The 22,339-nt window shown below is 38.2% G+C and overlaps 1 protein-coding gene across 4 annotated transcripts; it reads right to left on the bottom strand.

Moving 5' to 3' along the window:
- Positions 1-379: 379 nt before the first annotated feature.
- On the bottom strand, positions 380-16,632 carry LOC104114052 (peptidyl-prolyl cis-trans isomerase CYP57). Of its 4 annotated transcripts, none has more exons than XM_009624400.4 (10): positions 16,322-16,632; positions 13,560-13,738; positions 13,363-13,464; positions 11,721-11,827; positions 11,475-11,616; positions 9,840-10,062; positions 7,294-7,339; positions 2,162-2,357; positions 1,102-1,233; positions 380-868 (listed from the first exon to the last, which is right to left on the bottom strand). In XM_009624400.4, the coding sequence occupies exons 1-10, from the start codon at positions 16,539-16,541 to the stop codon at positions 728-730; spliced, it is 1,488 nt and encodes a 495-aa protein (XP_009622695.1). In that variant the 5' UTR covers positions 16,542-16,632; the 3' UTR covers positions 380-727. The 4 variants fall into 4 exon arrangements, with proteins under 4 accessions (XP_009622695.1, XP_009622702.1, XP_009622710.1 ...); XM_009624407.4 differs by having other exon boundaries at positions 2,162-2,354; XM_009624415.4 differs by having other exon boundaries at positions 7,300-7,339.
- Between the last annotated feature and the right edge of the window lie 5,707 nt (positions 16,633-22,339).

Here is a 22,339-nt window from a genome sequence, read left to right as displayed (position 1 = left end):
ACGGGAAATGTAAAAAAATAGAGGAAATCACATTTAGAGGTACAACTTTTGTAATTTTTGCTACTTTTTTTATCCATTTCTAAAATTTGATTCAGCTTTTTGAGGTATATTTTCTACTGTTTTTTGTATTTTTTTTAGTGTCTATTGCAATTTTTTGTGTTACATTTTTTACAATTTGATGGGACCGTCCTAGTGTTTAGGGTTAATTTTTTTCTTCCACAGCTTTCGTCAAATCTAACAAAACATAAATTGTTAAACTTTGCAGAGAGACCAAAAGTGTTAACTTTTGACATACTTAAAGGACCAAAACTGCTCAGTACATACTTAAGGGACCACTTTGAACCTAACCTCAAACATAAGAGACCATTTTTGTAGTCCATTATGAGCAAATTTGGAGCCATTTTAACAGGAATGTTAAATATTTACATTCTTAAGATCATTTCCACATTCCTTTGAAATCAAAAGTATATTGCTACAACATTTCCTATCCATTTTGAATAAAAGGAAACGATCACAGGACAGGAAAAATACATATAACCAGATGTATTTTTGGTCCGGCACTTATGTAACTTCTTTCCGGAAGAGGACATTGGGACTCAAAATGCATAGTCCAACTAGCTTTCCTTCAAAAAAGAAACAACCAACATCATCTCCACTTCAATATGAATACTGAGTAACTTCACAAATAGCACTTCAATCTTCAACTTTCCTCAGCTGGAAGATCAGCTCAAGTAAGAGATTTGCCGGCCCATTCCCTTTCTCGTCGCTTTTGCTTGGCCATCATTTTATTGAACTTCTCTTTTCCTTTCTCCAGTAGAGGATCGTGTACCACATAATCGTTGGGGTCCTCAGTACGAGACATTTTATCCTGCCGATGAAACCAATAATTTAAAAAGGAGAAATGAACATAATAAGCATGAAGGTCTTGGGGATTCACATTCAAATTCAGTGAAGTTTGATTCCTATTTAATCTTCACTGCCCCCGACCCCCACCCCAAAGCAAGAAACTCCAGAAAGCAAGCACGTATAGAGCCTAATAATGAAGAATCATGCTTTTCATAAGTTTCCAACCATCCTGAGAACAAGTTATTGAACAAGTACCTTTCCAGGTTCAGGAGCGAATTTTAGTGTAACTGCTGCCCAATCGGATAACTCTTCCTCCTTGACAGCATTAGTAGATCCATTGGCTTTAGCAAAAAGTCCAGACTTAAACTTCTCCAGTTTTGCCAGCACCTAACAGACATACAAAAATAATGAGCAAACTGCAGAAACGCATAGAATAGAGAAAGCTGCCAGCAAGAACACATATCCATTCCATATAAGTTCAAACTTAAATCAGCCTGAATCCATAGTTAACGTCTTTTAACTATTACCGAGAAAACTCAACATGGAAATTTTCCTACATATTGGAATTAACAGAGAGACAAGATTTCAGATATTTTTCATTTAAGATGTTTAAACAACATTCAGAAAATGGAAGAACTCCTGTAACAGAGACCATGGATGAACATCCATTAAAAAGGGATCCAACACAAACCCTGTAAACTATGCAAAAGCAAAAGATATAATGCATCAAACATAGAAAACGAAAATCAAAGAAATTTTAGTTCAATTTGTCCATACTGCCACAGCAAAAAAAAAAGAACCCTAACTGCCACATGTATCAGGAGGGACATAAAATGGAAGAAATCGCTCTTGGTTCAACACAACAGCGAGTTTTCCAGTAGTCACCAACTTTTTTTCTTTTTCTTTTTTTGGTGGGGAAGGAGGATGGGCAAGTATATATACGCAAACGGATCCATAAAGGCACATCTCGTTCAGTGAAGCTTTGTTTCATCCCCAAAATTCCTTCTATTCAGAGGGAGAAAACTTTAAGTGCCCGTGTCTGTGGGCGCTCCTGGGGTGGATGGGTGGGGGTATTTCCAATCCCTGGATATCATCTACCTTAACTAACATTAGTGTCTTAAGCTCAATAAAGGATGCGCATTTGTATGTGTCAGCCTGTATGTGCATTCCCATAGTCTACGTCCTACAGATAAAGTCCCCTTTTTACTTACATCAATAACCCTTTTTGTTTTCTTTTTTGTTTTTTGTTCCCCATAAAAAATAATTACAAAACATAAACCAGAAAAGGAAAATCTAACAGTATTTAGAGGCATACGTCTTCCTCGTGTCCTTTTCGTCCTCGTCTTTTTTGCTTTAGCAGCTGTCTTTCTCGTTCAGGGCCAGACAACAACTGTAAGTCTGTATCTGCATTGGCCATACGTTCAGCCCTCGCTTCAGAGCCTATTCCTTTTCTCTTAAGAGCCAACTTATCCACTTTTGGCCGGTCATCGTCATGTTCAGCATCAGACCTACTAAAATCAAATTATGATCATTGAGCTGCAAACCTGCAACTAATGAGCTTTCAAATATGTTGAGGGAAAGAGAAGCACAAATTTTATGTTAGAAAAAAAGTTATTTAAAGGATTTTCTCAAGATAGTCATCTTTTGCACCAGAAGAGAATATAGTTCTGAATGTAATCTGTAAATCAAACGGTTCATTATGTGGCATGAGAGTGCATACAACCTAAACCACTCGAAATCAAACCACAGTTTAATTAGTGTGACATTAATGGCTATCAGTATCCCAATCTCAACCATGCATCCTTGGACACATGGCAAGCAACAAATTACTCGAGAAAAATAGTGTGTCAGCAAAAAGGAGATGAAAAAAATACTAAAGTCATCCTAGGTCAGATAACCTCATCTTTGACCACATCTTTATTTCCTAGTTATTTCAACCTTTTCATCTAACCGTGCCCATACCAAGATGCCTGATGGTATCAATAGGAACGAGCAGGCAGTGAATTATTGCCATAAAGTAACAATTGTACAGATTTCGTGAGAACGTCCCCAATATATAAGTGGTATACCAATCGAAATGAACCTATGCCAAAATATAGTTCTCCACAATCATCTCTACTAATTAGCACCTCATGGGTGCTTCAAGAATTTAACAGAAAACAAAAGGCATACCCTCATTTGTACAAAAGCATTTTCCACCCTTTCAAAAGGAGATGCGCCAGCAAACAAGGCTTTCCCTTAGCATACAACATGTAATATAGAAAAGAAGTAAATCCATCATCTCAATCAAAGTTTGAAGCCTTTTCTTAACCATGCTATCCAATTTACTAAATTTCTCATATTTAAGCTTCAATAACTTCCTATTTCACAACTTAATATTGTCAGTAACCTGCTATCCAACAAACAGTAATAAGTGTTAATTTACAGCATGTATATACTGTAGTATTGTCCCACATTGGTAGAGGAGTAGTATGTCCTTGTATAGTATAGCTATAAATAAGGACCTCTTGTGTAGTATTATTCATTCATTCAATATATCAATAACATATTTTCTCTCGTGCCTTCTCACATGGTATCAGAGTAATTGTGAGAGACTTATCGCTGTGCATAAATTCCAGCGATTCCGGGAAAGAGAAATCAGTATTTTTTTAAGGTTGTTTTCTATCTGCTTCATTTCTGTCAGTATTGTGCAAAATCCAACACTACCACAAGAGTCGTCACTGTCCGGCGACCAAACCCCAGTGAACAACTCCGGCAGAAGCAGCCCCACGCGCCTCCACGCGCCACCAGAAGCTCACGCGCGTGAGCTCACGCGCCGGCGCGTACAACCACTTCCGGCCATTTTTTGAAAATCTTCCTTCAGAACAGTTGGGTCGCCTGGTAATTCCGATCCTACCCCTACTGTTTTCATTTCATTCCGACAACTTTGAGTTTTTTCCGACAGCTACAGTAGATTCCGGCAGCTACAGTTTTCAGTATTCTGTTTCTGTGTTTCCGTACACTGTTTCAGTGGATTACAATTGATTCTTTCTGCTATTTGGCAATAATTTGCAACAATGTCTTTGGGATTTGATGCTTTTGGGTCTAGAAACATGAGTTCTGGAAACTCTAGTGCTATTATTACCTCGGAACCTTTAATGGGAGGTTCAAACTACTTAGCTTGGGCTTCATCTGTCGAGTTATGGTGTAGAGGTCAAGGTGTTCAAGATCATCTAATCAAACAGTCTAGCGATGGAGATGAAAAGGCAATAACACTTTGGGCAAAAATCGATGCTCAGTTATGTAGCATCTTGTGGCGATCTATTGATTCCAAGTTGATGCCCTTGTTTCGTCCATTCCAGACATGTTATTTGGTTTGGGCAAAGGCACACACCTTATACACTAATGACATATCTCGCTTCTATGATGTGATATCACGGATGACAAACTTAAAGAAGCAGGAATTGGATATGTCTACTTACTTGGGTCAAGTACAGGCAGTCATGGAGGAATTTGAGAAGTTTATGCCAGTTTCGGCTAGTGTGGAAAAACAACAAGAGCAGCGACAAAAGATGTTTCTCGTTCTTACCCTCGCTGGACTTCCTAATGATCTTGATTCAGTACGCGACCAGATTTTGGCTAGTCCGTCTGTCCCGACAGTTGATGAATTATTCTCTCAATTACTCCGCCTTGTTGCAGCACCAAATCCACCAGTGATCTCATCACAGATACTTGATTCCTCTGTTCTTGCATCCGAGACAATGGATGTTCGGGCATCTCAAACTATGGAGCATAGACGAGGAGGAGGTCGTTTTGGAAGATCTAGACCCAAGTGTTCTTATTGTCACAAACTTGGACACACTCGTGAAATGTGTTATTCCTTACATGGTCGTCCACCCAAAAATGCTTACATTGCTCAGACCGAGACTCCAGGTAACCAAGGATTTTCTTTATCTAAAGAAGAATATAATGAGCTCCTTCAGTATCGAGCAAGTAAGCAGACATCTCCACAAGTAGCCTCAGTTGCTCAGACTGATACTTCTGTTTCTGGTAATTCTTCCTTGGTTATTCTCGTGTTCAGAAGGGATATCGTTGTTATTCTCCAGATCTTCGTAGGTACCTTATGTCAGCTGACGTCACATTTTTGAGTCTAAACCTTTCTTTACCTCTGCTGACCACCATGATATATCTGAGGTCTTACCTATACCGACCTTTGAGGAGTTTACTATAGCTCCTCCTCCACCTTCGACCACAGAGGTTTCATCCATACCAACCGTTGAAGGAGTCTAGTGTTGTTCCCCCTAGTTCCCCGGCCACAGGAACACCACTCTTGACTTATCATCGTCGTTTGCGTCCTCCATCAGGCCCAACTGGTTCTCGTCCTGCACCTGACCCTGCTCCTGCTGCGGACCCTGCTCCTAGTACACCGATTGCACTTCGGAAAGGTATACAGACCACACTTAACCCTAATCCTCATTATGTCGGTTTGAGCTATCATCGTCTGTCATCTCCCCATTATGCTTTTATATCTTCTTTGTCCTCGGTTTCCATCCCTAAGTCTACAGGTGAAGCGTTGTCTCATCCAGGATGGCGACAGGCTATGAGTGACGAGATGTCTGCTTTACATACAAGTGGTACTTGGGAGCTTGTTCCTCTTTCCTCAGGTAAATCTACTGTTGGTTGTCGTTGGGTTTATGCAGTCAAAGTTGGTCCCGATGGACAGATTGATCGACTTAAGGCCCGTCTTGTTGCCAAAGGATATACTCAGATATTTGGGCTCGATTACAGTGATACCTTCTCTCCCGTGGCTAAAGTGGCTTCAGTCCGCCTTTTTCTATCCATGGCTGCGGTTCGTCATTGGCCCCTCTATCAGCTGGACATTAAAAATGCCTTTCTTCACGGTGATCTTGAGGATGAGGTTTATATGGAGCAACCACCTGGTTTTGTTGCTCAGGGGGAGTCTCGTGGCCTTGTATGTCGCTTGCGTCGGTCACTTTATGGTCTAAAGCAGTCTCCTCGAGCCTGGTTTGGTAAGTTCAGCACGGTTATCCAGGAGTTTGGCATGATTCGTAGTGAAGCTGATCACTCTGTGTTTTATCGGCACTCTGCTTCAAGTCTCTGTATTTATCTGGTAGTCTATGTTGATGATATTGTTATTACTGGCAATGATCAGGATGGTATTACCAATCTGAAGCAGCATCTCTTCCAACACTTCCAAACTAAGGATCTAGGCAGATTGAAGTACTTTCTGGGTATTGAGGTTGCCCAGTCTAGCTCAGGTATTGTTATTTCTCAAAGAAAATATGCTTTAGACATTCTTGAGGAGACCGGGATGATAGGTTGCAGACCTGTTGACACTCCGATGGATCCGAATTCTAAACTTATGCCAGGACAGGGGGAGCCGCTTAGCGATCCTGCAAGCTATAAACGGCTGGTTGGAAAATTAAATTATCTCACAGTGACTAGACCCGACATTTCCTATCCTGTGAGTGTTGTAAGTCAGTTTATGAATTCTCCCTGTGATAGTCATTTGGATGCAGTTGTCCGCATTATTCGATATATAAAATCGGCTCCAGGCAAAGGGTTACTCTTTGAGGATCGAGGTCATGAGCAGATCATTGGATACTCAGATGCTGATTGGGCAGGATCACCTTCTGATAGACGTTCTACGTCTGGATATTGTGTTTTAGTAGGAGGAAATTTGGTGTCCTGGAAGAGCAAGAAACAGAATGTAGTTGCTCGGTCTAGTGCAGAAGCAGAATATCGAGCAATGGCTATGGCAACATGTGAGCTAGTCTGGACCAAACAATTGCTCAAGGAGTTGAAATTTGGTGAAATCAGTCGGATGGAACTTGTGTGCGATAATCAAGCTGCCCTTCATATTGCATCAAATCCGGTGTTCCATGAGAGAACTGAGATTGATTGTCACTTCGTCAGAGAAAAGATACTTTCAGGAGAGATTGCTACAAAGTTTGTGAGGTCAAATGATCAACTTGCAGATATTTTCACCAAGTCTCTCACTGGTCCTCGTATTAGTTATATATGTAACAAGCTCGGTACATATGATTTGTATGCACCGGCTTGAGGGGGAGTGTTGATTTACAGCATGTATATAGTGTAGTATTGTCCCACATTGGTAGAGGAGTAGTATGTCCTTGTATAGTATAGCTATAAATAAGGACCTCTTGTGTAGTATTATTCATTCATTCAATATATCAATAACATATTTTCTCCCGTGCCTTCTCACATAATAAGTATTTAGGGATAACCACTGTTGAACCATGTGACCATCTCATATAAAAAGCATATTCATGTAGTTCAACAAAAGTAGAACGTGATAAATGCTGGACACGAGCAGATGGTTAAAGAGCATATGGTCAAGAAACTAGATATTCAGCTACTGTTGTATTTTGAGATGGCAATGTGCTATAAGAAACGAGAACAGCATGGAGAGAAATAAGATTAAACCTGCACCTTGGAGGAGATGGCGAACGATTTCTTGCATTACCATTCTCTGAATAAGAAGATTAATGCAAAATGATTAAACTCCTCTTTGATAAACGCAAAATGATCAAAAAATTTAACAAAGCTTAACCAAAATGAAGCCACATAAGAAAAAATTGTATACAAGTATACATGTAAAACTGGGGTGTGCTAGTACTAAACAGTTACAGGCCTATAAACACATAAATTTGTGCAATTTACATGGTAAAAACATTCCGATCTGCAGTAAGTTCAATGTGAAATCATCTCAGAGGGTGAAGTGGAGAACATTGAGAATCTAGTACAGGTGTTGAACTACAAGGTTAGAGCTCTTCCCACCACCTATCTCCGTTACACCTAGGTGCATCTAACAAGGACCGAGCAACATAGAACACGGTAATAGAAAGAGTAAGAAGAGACACACAAAATGGAAAAAATGATATTTGTCGAGAGAAGGCAGTAGATTAAGAGCACTATCAAGCATCCTCACATATTTCATGTCCCTGTTATAGACATCGGTAGGTGTAGCACGCAAATTGAGAAAATGTTAAAGTAACTCCTTATGAGATTTGACAGACGGGACAGAGCTCGGGTGAAGACGTGGATCATCTCCTATTACATTGTCAGGTAACTGCTCGATTGTGGTGTGATAATTTTGAGATGGTTCAAGTTAACATGTCCACGGCATTGTTCAGCTAGGCTTTCAAAGGAATGTATTTTTTTTTTTGGGTAAATAATATATTATATAAATATTTGCACTAAGCCAATGCAACGGGCGTCATTACAGGTTGTGCAAATCAGCAATTGCGTCTAAAATATCATCTACATCTGGTACAAGAACCAGTTTGCACCAAAAAGCGATCAACAAAATGCAAAGGCACTGTAAATTTCTTCTTTTGCCTTAAAAAATTCTTCTGTTTCCTTCAAGCCAGACAGGCCACCAGATAACTTGAGGTACAGTGTTCCAGGTCTTTTGAGCTTTCTGAAATGGAGTTAGGCATGGTCCAAGACATACCAAATATTGAAAAGAACATGTTCCATAACTGGTTTGTAACGTTGCAATGCAAAAAAAAGGTGGGTAACATCTTCAGATTGTTCTTCACATAAAGGACATCTGTTGCACAGCTTGAAACCCCTCTTCTGGAGATTGTTTTCTGTGAGGCATGCCTCCTTAGCCACAATCCAAGAGAAGCAAGAAACCTTTAAAGGTGCCATGTTGTACCATCTTTTTTCCAAGGCCATAACTCACTGTTGCTAAAACCCATTGTAACAACTTTTAACTGAAAAAATGCCCTTGGAGTGACCCTTCCAACTGATAGAGTCCATTTTGTTGTGGTCCAAAACAGCGTTGCTTAGCATTTGTAGCAAGAGGCCTACCCTCTCCATTTCCCAATCATTAATATTCCTTCTAAGACTCAAATTCCAGCCTTGCGATGTATAGAAATCTGCAATTGCCCCATTGTGACGCAAGGATAGATTATAAAAATCTGAAAATTGGTCTTTTAGTGGCGTATGACCCAACCATGCATCTTCCCAAAACCTGATTTTCCTTCCGTTGCCTCTTAAAATCCATGTTTGACTCAAACTTGTTCCAATGCCCTCTAATATGTTTCCATAAACCGGTGCCATGAGGCACTCTAGACTCTTTGGTGCGCCGTGGATTGTCCAACGAAAACTTTTCCACAAAAAAGTTCTCCTCCAAAGTGCATTTTCCTCCATGTTGAATCTCCAATGCCACTTCATCAGAAGACTTTCATTATGATTCTTAAGGTTCTTAATTCCCAGACCCCCCTTCCTTTTGTCTTTGATGACTGTTTTCCAATTTACAAGGCAAATAGGCTTTGATAGTTTATTGCCATTCCAAAGAAAATCTCTCCTTAATCTGTCCATGTGTTTCAACACTGAAGAAGGAGCCGGAAATAGAGACATAGTGTAAGTGGGTAGTGCGTCAAGCACACTGTTAAATAAAGTTATTCTACCACCCAGGGAGAGATATTGTCTCTTCCAATTCGCCAACCTTTTTTCCATCTTCTCAAGGAATGTAAAGAAGACGCATACATGGAAAGTTGCTCCACTATAACTCATATGGGTCATACAGAAAGAGAAACAAGAGAAGCTATGAAGGGATAGAGCAAGATTTAGTACATGTAAGAAAGAGTCTATAATTCCTAGTTTCAGTGTGCTGCACCCACAAGGTTCCAATTTGTATAAAAGATCAGGTGGCATTCATAGCGCACCACAGTTTTGTCTAGGGTCTCTGCCTTTTGGTATACAACAAGTATAGTGAATATATCTCCATCATCAATAAAATTTACTTAACTTTATAAAAGAAGTTCAGGTAGCTAAGCTTATTCAAACAAATGAACTAACAGCAATGAAAGCATACGTAGGAGCACCACAAAATGCCTTAGAATTTGCAAGATATTTAAAGAAGATACTTGGCGACGAGTTGTCACAAAACAAACAAAACGAGACCACATTGTGTGCTGCAAAAGTGGTTTTAGTCTTCGTATTTGAATAGATGTTTTTACCTCTGAGCAACTTTTGTTTGGGCGGTGGATCGCCAAGCTCCTTCCTCCTTTTTAGTATCTGCTGACGCATACGTGCATCAAAGCCAGCCTCGTCTTCATCACTGTTATCAAGGGATTCATGAAAACCAGCTTCTGATTCTTTACTAGACGCTTCTTTCTTTGATCCCAAAGCTTCTCTGATTGTCAACTGAACATCCCTTGTCGATTTTCCTTCATTTGAGTCCTGCATGGGCAGTTTTCCACTGTGTTATTTACCCTACAACATAATATGTACTGAAGAAACGGCAGCCAGGTGCAGCATGCTCCCACTATGCACAGGGTTCGGGGAAGGGCCGAACCGCATTGAGTTGATTGCATGTAGTCTTACCTTGCACATAATTACACATAATTACACAACATAATTGCACGTAGTCTTACCTTGCATATTTGCAAGAGACTATTTCCAAGGCTTGAAACCAAAACCATATATAAATCCTATGAACATATCAAATCTGGTGCTTATGACAGCTTACTTAACAAAAATTGCAAAAGTAACAATGATTGAGGAGACAACAGTGACAAGACTACAAAATCCAAAAGTTGACCATAATGCTGAGAGTGACACGCATGATCTTACAACTCCTGCAAGGTTTTGAGATGCTGAAGAGGAAGTCATTTGGAATAAAATAGGAGACGAAGCTGGAATAATGATAATTGCACCTCCATGCAAATAATTCAAATAGGATATGACATAGTGGTTGAATGTGGAATGAAAGCCGCACTGATTACCAATATTTTTTGTGAACAAAGAGGATCCAACTGTATTGATAAAATATTACAAGGACAAGAAAGGAACCCAACAGTAGCTAGTTGTGGTAAATATGGAGGTAATGTTTAGCACATAATATTAGCAGTATGCATAGATTTGGGACTATAACAAGGAAGTTAGGCGATAATGTGAGAGCAACATTGTAGTAATTTTGGAGAGTTAGGTTGTAATGAGCCAAAGTCTAATACATAAGACACCAAACCTGACAACCATGACAGGTAGGCTAACACGCAACCATCCTCGTTACGCTCAGGCAAATACGCAACTATCCAATGAACGGTTACCCCTCTCCTATTGGGAAAAGAAAACTATAGGTTATTGAGTAGAACCTTACAATGGTGTGGATCAAATTGTGATTAATATCATGCTTCCTGGATGGATTTATATCAGGTATCTTCTTTAGAGCAGAAATTTGAGCACTAGGATGCAATCTCAGTGCTTCTTAACACATTCTATTTAAGGAAAGTGCATTCTTTGAACTTAACAAAAAGAATACTTGTGATGAGCTAGTAAAGGGCTGTTCTACTTGGAGGGAAAGGGATACAGAAGCAAGGAAGCTAGTAATATATCAGAAGCCTCCTTAACCCCCATGCAGGAAAACTCAATTCTGCTTGGCTAATGCTTTGAAGAAACTAAAATTGAGCTTCCCTTGCTTACGATGTATAAGCGGAATGAGATACAAAGAAACTGACTGCACTCCTTTATGTACATATACTCCTTACCAGAGATTGTCATAATTTTACTTGTTTTTCTGACATTGCAACTATAAGGTACAGGGCTTGATACTTTTGTAGATAGAGATGATGCAGGATTGGCATGGTCATTACCAAAGCTTGATCATGTTTTCCTTCCTTCAGCAGACGTGGATCATCCAAGACATCATGACTGCTTCTTATCCTTGTACTCACAGCTGCAAGCTCTTTCTCCTCCTCTTCTGCTTCTTCTCCAAATGAAAGCAAGTTCAACTTTCTGAGGGAAACAGAAAAGGGTTTGTTAAAACGTAAGATATAGATGAAAACTATTTCACTTTCTAAATAACTGCTTCAGTTAGAAGTCAGGAAAAAAAATCTTACTTAGTAGCTTTATGCTTTGCATTTTTCTTCTCAGTTGTTACTTCAGAAGGTAAAGCTTTTGCAAGCTTCGCTCTTGGGACAATATCCTCAAAAGGGTTCCATAATACCTATCAATGATTCACAGAATAAATTAAGCAATAAGCATCAGACTGTTAGCTAATCCAGTGGCTGTAGAAGAAGATCTATAAGTCTAAGACAGCCCACAAAACATAAGAACCTTAAAGGAAACATAATTTGCAGAAAATTACATCTCTTAAGCTAGATATAATTTAGAAAAACAGAGAGAAACCCAACACTTAAAGAACAGTTTTTTCAACAAAACGAGGAGCAATAGAGAAAGAGAAAGCAAAATGAGATGATTTTATTTAACCATTAAACTACGACAGTCAAGAAAGAACCATATGACATCTTACAATATAACAAATAAAGAACTAAAGAAATGGACAAAGTTCTCACAGAAGATTAATTAAGAGGAAAAAGCTGCAGCAAACGAGAGAAATCCAAAGAAAGACATTAACGCTGTTATGGGACAAAGAATATGATCATGAACAGGGAGAGCATACAGAGGACAACCAAAAGAACAAAAGAAAATAGTTCAAGAAAATACGATTCTTCTGGTTCCACTCAGACCATAATCCTGATAGAGCTAACAAAACATCGACATGGTGACTTTGGCTTGATCGAATATGGCACGTATCCCATGTCGTAGCCATGTCTTGTCGTCTCGATGCCGGTGAGGGACATCAACCAGAGGCTCCATGTAACATATGAAAAAAGCTGACACCTAAGATCCGTGAATTAAATATCAGTTTATCTGCTACCCCTTTAAGCCTCAGTAATACAATAATCTTGTGAACACTACCCACCAGACTTGTAAGGCCCTAACTACCAACGTTCGTTTATACTCCTTTCTTTGAATCAAAACTATGAAGGATGAACTAGAACTCTTTAGTATTTAAGGCTCCGTATCATGATTTACTGCATCCCAACAGTGTTAAGGAAAAGTTAAAAGTAAATCCATCTGGGCACGTCCCCTGCGCAACTGCACAAATCATCACTGCTTGTTCCACCAATTCATCCCAGTGTTCCTGAAGCGAGGCGCAAAACATGTTGAGCGCTTCTTAGCGGGTGCTTCAGAGTTGTCATCAAGGGTCTAAGGCAATGAGTGTAATCCTGAAGAGGCAATACTGAACAATTGATATTTCATTTTATCGTAATTGTTTTTCAATTTCTTTGTCCATATATTTGTTATTCATGCTTATAATAATTAGTCTTGGACTACATATACATATTTGTATTTTTTCTCCATTAGTGCCTTTCTTCATTAAAGCCCACCTTTTATTTGCATTTTGCGCCGAAAGCCCAATGGACCTCGGAGCTTTTTTGCATTTTTCACCTTTGATAGCACTAAAAGTGCATAATATAATCAGGTAAACAGCTGAAAAGTAAGTTAAAAAGCTGATTCTAAATAGTAAATACTGTTGAGTAACATAGAGTCTATCTAACTACTACTTTGGTAATACCACAGACGAGCGAGCGATAATCCAGTGGGCCTCAAGGCAAGCATGAGATATGTAATTCAAGAGTAGCCACAACCTCATAGACAGGCAGTGAAAGGGAGCACAAACAGAAATCTAGGTACCTCTACAGATAGTATCTTAGGTGGAGGATCCACAGGCCGATCATCCTTGCCAGTTTCAACTTCACCCAATGTTATAAGATTATATATTGAATCCCCACTTACCTGCAAATAAGGGAATGAAGCTCTAAAACTACAGAAACAAGTTAAAAGGTTTGACAAGATGTAGTATGCCTGGTGTAAAGAGACAAGTAGATTACTTTTCCAAAAATTGTATGCTTCTTGTCGAGAAAATCGCAACGATCCAAAGTCATAAAGAATTGACTCGCATTTGAATTTGGTGAGCCTGCACCAGCACATGCCACCAAACCCCTGTGTTTGAATCTTAAACGGGAGTGAAATTCATCAGGAAACACACCACCATATATGCTTTCACCACCTGCATGAGTCCACGGAAATCATCTTCAGCAATGCATGCTAAAAGAGGATATAAGAGACCCAACTAATGATAAGCTTGATTAGTGAGAGCTTCCAGTGAAGCTATCATTCTTCATTTCAGTCCACCCTAAATGAAGATTTATCGGAGATCAAAACAGTTACCCTAAAAGAAAAAGAAAAGAAATAACGCCATTAAATAAGAGCGAACAAAAAAGTTCCGGAAGATAGTCATTCAACTTCTTCAGATGGATCACATGTCCATTTTTGGAGCTTAATCTTTTATCTTCTTTATGACAAAGAAAGAGGATTTCACTGAAAGATAAGAAAAGATTATTTTATATATTGGTGGTGTCAATACTTTCCAAACTTAACTTTTTCATCTTTAACTTTTTTACTCTTGTATTTTTCAAACTTGTTCTGAAAATGCTTTTCTTGAGTCGAGGGTCTATCGGAAATAATCTTTCTACCTCACACAGGTAGGGGTAAGGTATGCGTACAACTCACCCTCCCAGATCTCACTTGTGGGATCATAGTGGATATGTTGTTGTTGTTGTTGCTGTTTTTTAAGACGGTGGTATCCAGGCCAAGAAAATGACTCATTTCTATTTCTGAAAATAAATTAACTTAAAACTTCTCATTTTACCCTTAATAAAGTTATTTTAGTCACACAAATGTTATTGCATGTTTAAAACCACAAGTTTCAATAGTTTTATAGCCACAAATACTATGGCATGTTTAAGACCACAAGTTTCAAAAGCCTTCATATCTTTCTTAAGCATCGTATCATGTCAAACTATGTCATACAAGCTAGAGTAGAGGGAGTATAGCTATAGGAACCTTGGCTACTAATCTCCAACTTTATCTTTCATAGTCAACCTTTCATTTTTCAAATGAATATCATAATTTTTCTCCAAAAGCTATCCCGAACTCCAAATATTACTTTTCATCTCTAGTATATATAAGACACCAGAGATAAATTGATAACTTCCACATTTCTAATGAAAAAGAATTATACCCTTAACTTTGATTTGAACTCGCAAGGAGTCTCCCAAAGTAATGTTGCCACCATTCAACTTTGCAAACTTTACAAATAAATGTTTCTCTCCACAAATATGAGTATTTGCACCAAAATCAAGGTGCCAATAGTTTCTTTCTATACTTTTTTCGCCTTTGCATCCAATAAGTAAAGTCCTATCTTCATCTATTTTGCTCTCTGCAAAATAATTTTTTTCTTCCACATTTTTTTACATTCCCAAAAGTAATGACCAAATTCATGACAAGTATAACTTCAACATTGATTTGTCATGCCTTCCTTGTCGGCCTTCTTCCTCTACCTCTTCCATGACCTCTTCCTTGGTTGGAGTCTCAACTTTTTTATTTATTTATTTGGAGGTATCCACCTCCTCCTCCTTGATTACAATGACTTCTCCCACATCCACAACCTCTTTCTTGCAATCCATGCTTTTCATCTTTCTCCTCCAAAGAAAGATGTGCTTGCAGAGCTTGTTTAACTGATTATTATTTCAGCTTCTTCACTCTTACTTCATGTGCTTTTAAGGATCCGATACATTATTCAATAGCCATGGTATCCAAGTCTGGACTTTTCAATGGCAACAACCACATAGTTAAATCATGAATCTAAGGGTCGTGTTACTTCTGCAACAACTTGTTCATCCTTTAAATCTTCACTATACCTTTTCATTTGAATGACAATAGCCAAAACTATTGAAATATAATCAGAGATGGACTCAAATGCCTTATTTGCAACGATTTGGACTCTCCTCATAAGGTTTGGAGTCAAACACTTTTCACCTAGTCCAATCTCTAAAGGAAGCTGGGAGAATTTTCCATGCTTTATTGGAGGTGGTTGCACTTGCAACCTTCTCGAGCATCTCCAGCATCTTGTCATTCAAGATTTGATGGATGAGAGTGAACGCCTTAATATTTCTTCTTTATTATAATGATTCTTCTTTGGACTACTTGGGTTGAACAAAATGACTAGGATACAAGTGCATTTATGTGATATCCATATCATGTATCAAGCCTAGTGTACATGTATCTTCATTTAATTTTTTGTCTTCTCCTTTTCCCAAGTACATGAACAAAACCATAAATTAATACATGCATCCTCTAGCCCAATACACTTAACATTTTAATTCATGAACTACATAAATGAAATGCATGAATAACGTTTAAGTTCCCACCACTTAGCCCCAATAGTAATTATGATCAAATTCTCACTATTTGAGAAGTCCAATTAGTGACAAAGGCGGATCTAGGATTTGAACTCTACAGGTTCCAATTAGGGATTATTTATACGTATTTAGTGAATATTTTAACATATATATAGCATCCGAGCCAAAGCTACTAGGTTCGGTGACCCATACCTATAGCTCTACATCCGCCCCTGCCAATTACACAACTAAGCTCCATTTAGCCCTAAATAGCAATTACAATCAAACATTCACGATTTTCAAAGTTCAATTACACACAAAGTATGAAATTCAAAGTAAATCAAATTAAACAAAAAAATCAAACTGCTAACTGAAATAGTAGATTAAAAAAATGAAATAATTTTTGTTACCAGTGCCAGTGCCGGTAGGGTCACCACCTTGAACAAGGAAAGATTTGATGACACGATGAAAAATGGTATTGTCATAGTAACCTTCGAGACACAATTGAACGAAATTCCTTACAGCTTTTGGTGCTTCTTTTGGCCATAGTTCTATATCTAAGGGCCCATACGTCGTGTTGAGTACAACTTTTCCCTTCGTCGGCGGTTCCAATACGTACACTGACGACATTTATTCAGTAGCTGCTTTCTAGCATCAATTGGTTATGGAGGTTTTTCTTCTTTCTCAACTCCTAATAATTTACATAACCGAAATAGACTGTTCAATTGCTTGGTGCTAAAATATGTCCTCCGGACGACGTCGTTCTTCTCTCCAGAATTTTCCTTAATTTCTTTGTTCCGGCTACTCGCCCTAAGCCGATTTTCTTTCTTTTTTTAATCTCATAAAGTAATTTATTTTTACTAACAAGGTTTACAAATTTTATTCAGTTGTAAAGTCTCCCGCTCATAATGCGAGTTCAATTCTGAATTACAATCATACATCTTTATAACAATATCACTATATAATAGTTATTAACTATAAAAACTAAATTTTTCTCATAACTAATTTTTTAAGTTATATTTTACCTCTCCATAATATCTTTTTACTTGTAACAGCAACGGCCATGTTTATAGTAGAACACTCTTTATAAAATTAACTCTCTATAACAGTCATATAGAATCTTTAAGGTTACTAATAATAATTCTAAAAATACACACAATCTTTTTCATTGCACAAAGTTTCTATTTTGCACAAGACATTAAGCTCTTAGATTATCTTCAAATGAAAGTTATTGGATACTTTTTTGTTGAAAATTTGAATACGAATCCAATTAAAGCGTTATATCGCTAGTAAGAGAATGAAAGCTACGAAATAAGTTATAATTACAAAGTTCTTCCATTAATCCTAAAAGAATTTATTTTTCTAAGTAGCTTTAATGTGTGCCTTAGAGTTTAAATCTTTATTATTTAGTTATGAATTTATTAATAATATATTCGCTTTCTTCAGTATTTAACCAGTGAAATACGCATATTGAGATTTTAAATTTGAATAATTTTTTTATTTTTTATATGTAACATTAGAAAAGGAAAAATAATTGATATTTGGATAATTTATATCTATAACGGCCAAAAAATATTTAAACGTCAAATATTGTTATAGGTGTATAACAGTTATTCACTATAAAAGCCAAAAAATATCATAACAAATGAGGTTGTTATAGAGAGGGTTGACTGTATCTCATTTTTTTTTCTCTCCTTTTCTTCCTTGATCCATAATGTAATTTAAAATTCATGTGTTATGATGAACTTAGTCTTTAGAAAATTATCCCATCAATACCGTTATGGGACTTAGAAATTAAAATTTTCATGTATTTATCATCAACTATATATATATATATATATATATATATATATATATATATATATATATATATATATATATATATATGTATTAGGCTTTAAAAAAATATCAAAATAACCCGAAATTTTATAGTGTAGCAATTGAACTATATGACATACATCAAATACTCTTAGATGAGAAAGATTGGATTCCTAGTCCTCAACCAATTGTGAGGAAGAGAACTTATGCTTGTTGGCTGGTTAAATATATAAGTGTTGCTTTATGTAATGTATATCATGTCCTAAGTAGAAATAGGGAGTTAATCTCATAAGTAATAGTTTTACACTCAACTGCATCATTTAATAAACGACTGTACTAGACTATTTTATGTAGGAACATAAGTAACAAGTAAAAAATATTCTACTATGGTCACTTGAAAAAGATTAGAGTATATTTATCTTGATCTCAATAATTTTTACCATATCTCTTAGTGTACTTGTGGTCTAGTCAACTTATTTTATAGCACTAGATATATTCTGCCCCCATGTCTTTATTTATATACTAAAAATTTTAATCACGGTAATTGAATTATAAATATTTTTGAGGGAGTGCAGATGTATCTAAAGATTGTCTAGCAAAATATTGTGAAGAAGTAGGACATAATTTTAAGTATAATAAGACACAACAATTTGCCAATTCAAGCTTGAAAATTGTTGAAATTTGAAGAAGTCCATCATACCTACAAGTCCTAGATGCCCATCCATTAGTGCACTCAGAGTGAGCAAATAGTAGTTTCGATTGGATAACTACTATATCATGAGTCACATCTCTCATTGCAATTACTTTCACTTTTGGAGATTGAGAGAAATAAACTATAACCAACCCCAAAAAATTATTGTTAGCACCAATATATATTAGTATATACCGTTTAAGCAAGAGATGCATGTATAAAAAGTTTTGTTATGTTATAAATTCATATACGAAGACAATCAAATAGAAAGAGAGTGAGATATTGAAGAAGACATTTACCACATGTCATCATAAGAGCAACAATGAAGTACAAAGTATTAGTATTGCTAGGATATAGAGAGAGATCTAGAGAAAGAGAAGAGGATATGTTCTTGCTGCAATGCTTTGCTTTATCAAGAACCTTAATTTATAGGCTCTTCTGCAGCTTAACCTCCCACCCTTCCCCCAACCCAAGCATCCACTCTTCTATGTTTTTCCAATTATTTTCATTCTCATGTAACGACCCGACCGATCGTTTTCAGAGTTATAACCTTGATTGCTTATTAATTGCTTCTCTCATATCTATTTCTGCTATTGTGACTTGCCGGGAGGTTTCGTTTTGGCTTTTGGAGTGTTTTGGGACATTTAATCCCTAAATGGAGGTTTAAGCCTTAGGATATGAATATAAAGACGACTCTAGAATAGAGTTCTGTCGATTCTGTTAGCTCCGTTGGGTGATTTCGGACTTAGGGGCGTGTCCGGATGGTATTTTGGAGGTTTGTACCTGATTTAGGCTTGAAATGGCGAAAGTCAAATTTTTGGAGATTTTGACCGGTAGTGAACTTTTTGATATCGGGGTCGGATTCAATTCCGGAAGTTGGAGTAGGTCCGTAGGGTTGAATATGACTTGTGTGCAAAATTTGGGATCTATCGGACGTGGTTTGGTTGGTTTCGGCATCGGTTGTCGGATTTGGAAGTTTCAAGTTTTTTAAGTTTGAATCGGAGGATGATTCGTGATTTTAGCATTGTTTGATGTGGTTTGAGGGCTCGACTATATTCGTATAGTATTTTAGGATTGGTCTGTATGTTTGGTTGAGGTCCCGGGGGCCTCAGGTGAGTTTCAGGTGCTTAACAGATCAAAAGTTGGATTGGTGTTGTTGTTGAAGTCTTCAGGCATCTAGTGTTTTCGCACGTGCGGCGGGGAGACCGCAGGTGCAGGATCGCACGTGCAGCGCACAAAGCGCAGAAGCGGAGATTGGAGGCATGGACAGGGATCGCACGTGCGAGGGAATTTCAGCATCTGTGATGCCCGCAGATGCGTTATAGGAATCGCAGGCGCGGTAAATGACCGCAGAAGCGGACAGTGCTCCGCAAGCGCGCACACGCAGGTGAGGCCCCCTTGCCGCAGATGCAGTCCCAGCCCTTTTTAGTGATTTTCGCACCTGCGATGGATTTCCCGCAGGTACGGTTGAAGGCTCACAGAAGCGAGTTTACTGGACAGAAAAGAGGAATTCGAGGGTTGATTACCCATTTCGATTTTGGGAGTTTGAGAACTCGGTGTGAGGCGATTTTTCTAGATTTCTTCAAGGAGATTGTTGGGGTAAGTGGTTCTAACTCGGATTGGACTATATTTCATTAATCTATTGCTATTTTCATCATCTAATTAGGTATTTGAGTTGAAAATTTGGGGGGAAATGGTAGAAACTTCATAGACTAAAATTTCGAGTTTTGGAAGGTGATTTGAGGTCGATTCGAGTAATTCTTATATGGTTAGACTTGTGAGTAAATGGGTATTCGTATTTTGTGACTTTTACCTGATTTCGAGACGTGGGCCCGGTGAGACTTTTTGGGGTGATTTTTTAATTTCTTGCTTTAGCTTTGATTTCATAATTAGATTAATTTCTTATAGTTGTATTTATGGTATGAATTTGATTTTTGCTAGATTTGGGTCATTCAGAGTCGGATATTCGTGGTAAAAGGCATTGTTACCGATTAATTGAGCTTGGTTCGAGGTAAGTGGCTTGCCTAACCTTGTGGGGGGGGGGGGAGATCCCCTTAGGATTTGGTACTGTTGTGATATATGAGCATCGTGTACGTGAGGTGAGAAGTAGTACACAGGCTATTTGTTGAAAAATCTAATTTATTTTACTGAGTAGCGATTTGTTTCCTTTAATTTGATTTATACCGTTTAAATAAGTATTAGTCTGTTTTTCATTCTTAATTGAGTTATCCCAATATGCGTAGTTATTCTTTTAGTGTAATATCGCATGTCTACGTGTTTTAACTGCTTATTTGAACTCTGCGAAGCATGCCTAGTTGATTTCCTATTTTTCCTTGTTCCTTATTAGCGTTAACTGTAAAATTCTTGCTGTTAACTATGGTATTTATTGGTTGAGTTGTGTGTTTACTTTTGAGTCTACGAGGCAGTTCCTCAGGATTTCTTCATGCACATTTACTTTTAAGACTACGAGGCGGTTCCTCGGGAGTTTTTTCTGTATATTTACTTTTGAGACTACGAGGTGGTTCCTCGGGAGTTTTCCCTGTACATTTACTTTTGAGACTATGAGGCGGTTCCTCGGAAGTTCTTCCTGTATATTTACTTTTGAGACTACAAGACATTTCCTTGGGAGTTCTCTCTGCACATTAACTTTTGAGACTACGAGGCGGTTCATCGGGAGTTCTCCCTATATATTTATTTTGGGACTACGAGACGGTATCTCATGAGATCCCCTGTTGTTTACCCCTGTGTGTTTTGCATCGCTACTTTGCTATGTTATCTTTGTTTAAATTCTAGTCTCTTATTATATTGTATATTCTCCTACTTTATTTATTATATACTAGTGGGCCTGGCCTGACCTCGTCACTACTCGACCGAGGTTAGACTTGGCACTTACTGGGTACCATTATGGTGTACTCATGCTACTCTTCTGCACATGTTTTTGTGTGCAGATCCAGGTACTACTTATCATCCCTTCTATTAGCTGTGAGTGTTTGATATTGTACAGAGACTTCAAGGTACATTTGCTACGTCCGCAGACCTCGAAAACCCCATTTATTCTCTCCTATGACATTTACCTTCCGTACTTCTTTTGTTAGACTCTGGTGTATAGAGATACTAGTTTTCTTCTGTAGCTTATGACTTACGATGTTTCGGGTTTTGGGAAAACTGTGTATTATAGAGTATTGGTTATTGTACATGCCGAGCGGCATTGTTACTAGTTATTCAGTTATCCACTATTGTTGGTTGTTATATTTCTGTAATTTGTTAGGCTTACCTAGTCGTAGAGACTAGGTGCCGTCACGATGTTATACGGAGAGAGTTTGGGTCGTGACAAGTTGGTATCAGAGCTTTAGGTTCATAGGTGTCGTGAGTCACAAGCCGGTTTATTAGAGTCTAGCGGATCGGTACAGAGACGTCTGTACTTATCTTCGGGAGGCTATGGAACTATTAGAAAAAATTATATTGCTTTGATTCCTTATCGTGCGAAATTTGTTAACATCAAAATTCTAAACTTTTGTATTCTATTCTCTCACAGATGGTGAGGACACGTACTTATAGATCTAATAACCAGGCACCCGTGCCCCCTCGCGCCCCCTGCTAGAGCCGCGAGAGGCCGGGGCCGGGGTAGAGGCCGAGGACATCCATGCGGTGCAGCCAGAGCTCCCGAACGAGTTGCTACAGAGGAGCCCCTAGTAGCTCTAGCTGGAGGGCAGACACCTGAGATACTTATTGTTGCACTAGCCCTCCAGGAGACTCTAGCCCAGTTTCTGAGCATGTTCACCACCTTAGCTCAGAGATTGATTCCACTTGCTCCTGTAACATCTCAGGCCGGGTGAGGGGCACAGACTCCCTCAGCCCGCACTCCTGAGCAGAGGGTCCAGGTTGACCAGGCCCCAGAGTTCATCCCTATGCAGCCGGT

Source organism: Nicotiana tomentosiformis, chromosome 8 (assembly GCF_000390325.3).
Source record: "Nicotiana tomentosiformis chromosome 8, ASM39032v3, whole genome shotgun sequence".
Lineage (NCBI taxonomy): Eukaryota > Viridiplantae > Streptophyta > Magnoliopsida > Solanales > Solanaceae > Nicotiana > Nicotiana tomentosiformis.
This window is presented reverse-complemented; position numbering and strand designations above follow the sequence as displayed.

What these genes read in the sequence shown, in the direction of transcription:
- LOC104114052 (XM_009624400.4), bottom strand. Translation starts at nt 16,541, where the DNA reads ATGTCGTCAGTGTACGTATTGGAACCGCCGACGAAGGGAAAAGTTGTA. An exon ending in CCATCTCCTCCAAGGTGCAG is followed by an intron (nt 2,358 to 7,293) that starts GTTTAATCTTAT and finishes ATTTGATTTTAG; the next exon opens with TAGGTCTGATGCTGAACATG. An exon ending in TCGCTCCTGAACCTGGAAAG is followed by an intron (nt 869 to 1,101) that starts GTACTTGTTCAA and finishes TTTCATCGGCAG; the next exon opens with GATAAAATGTCTCGTACTGA.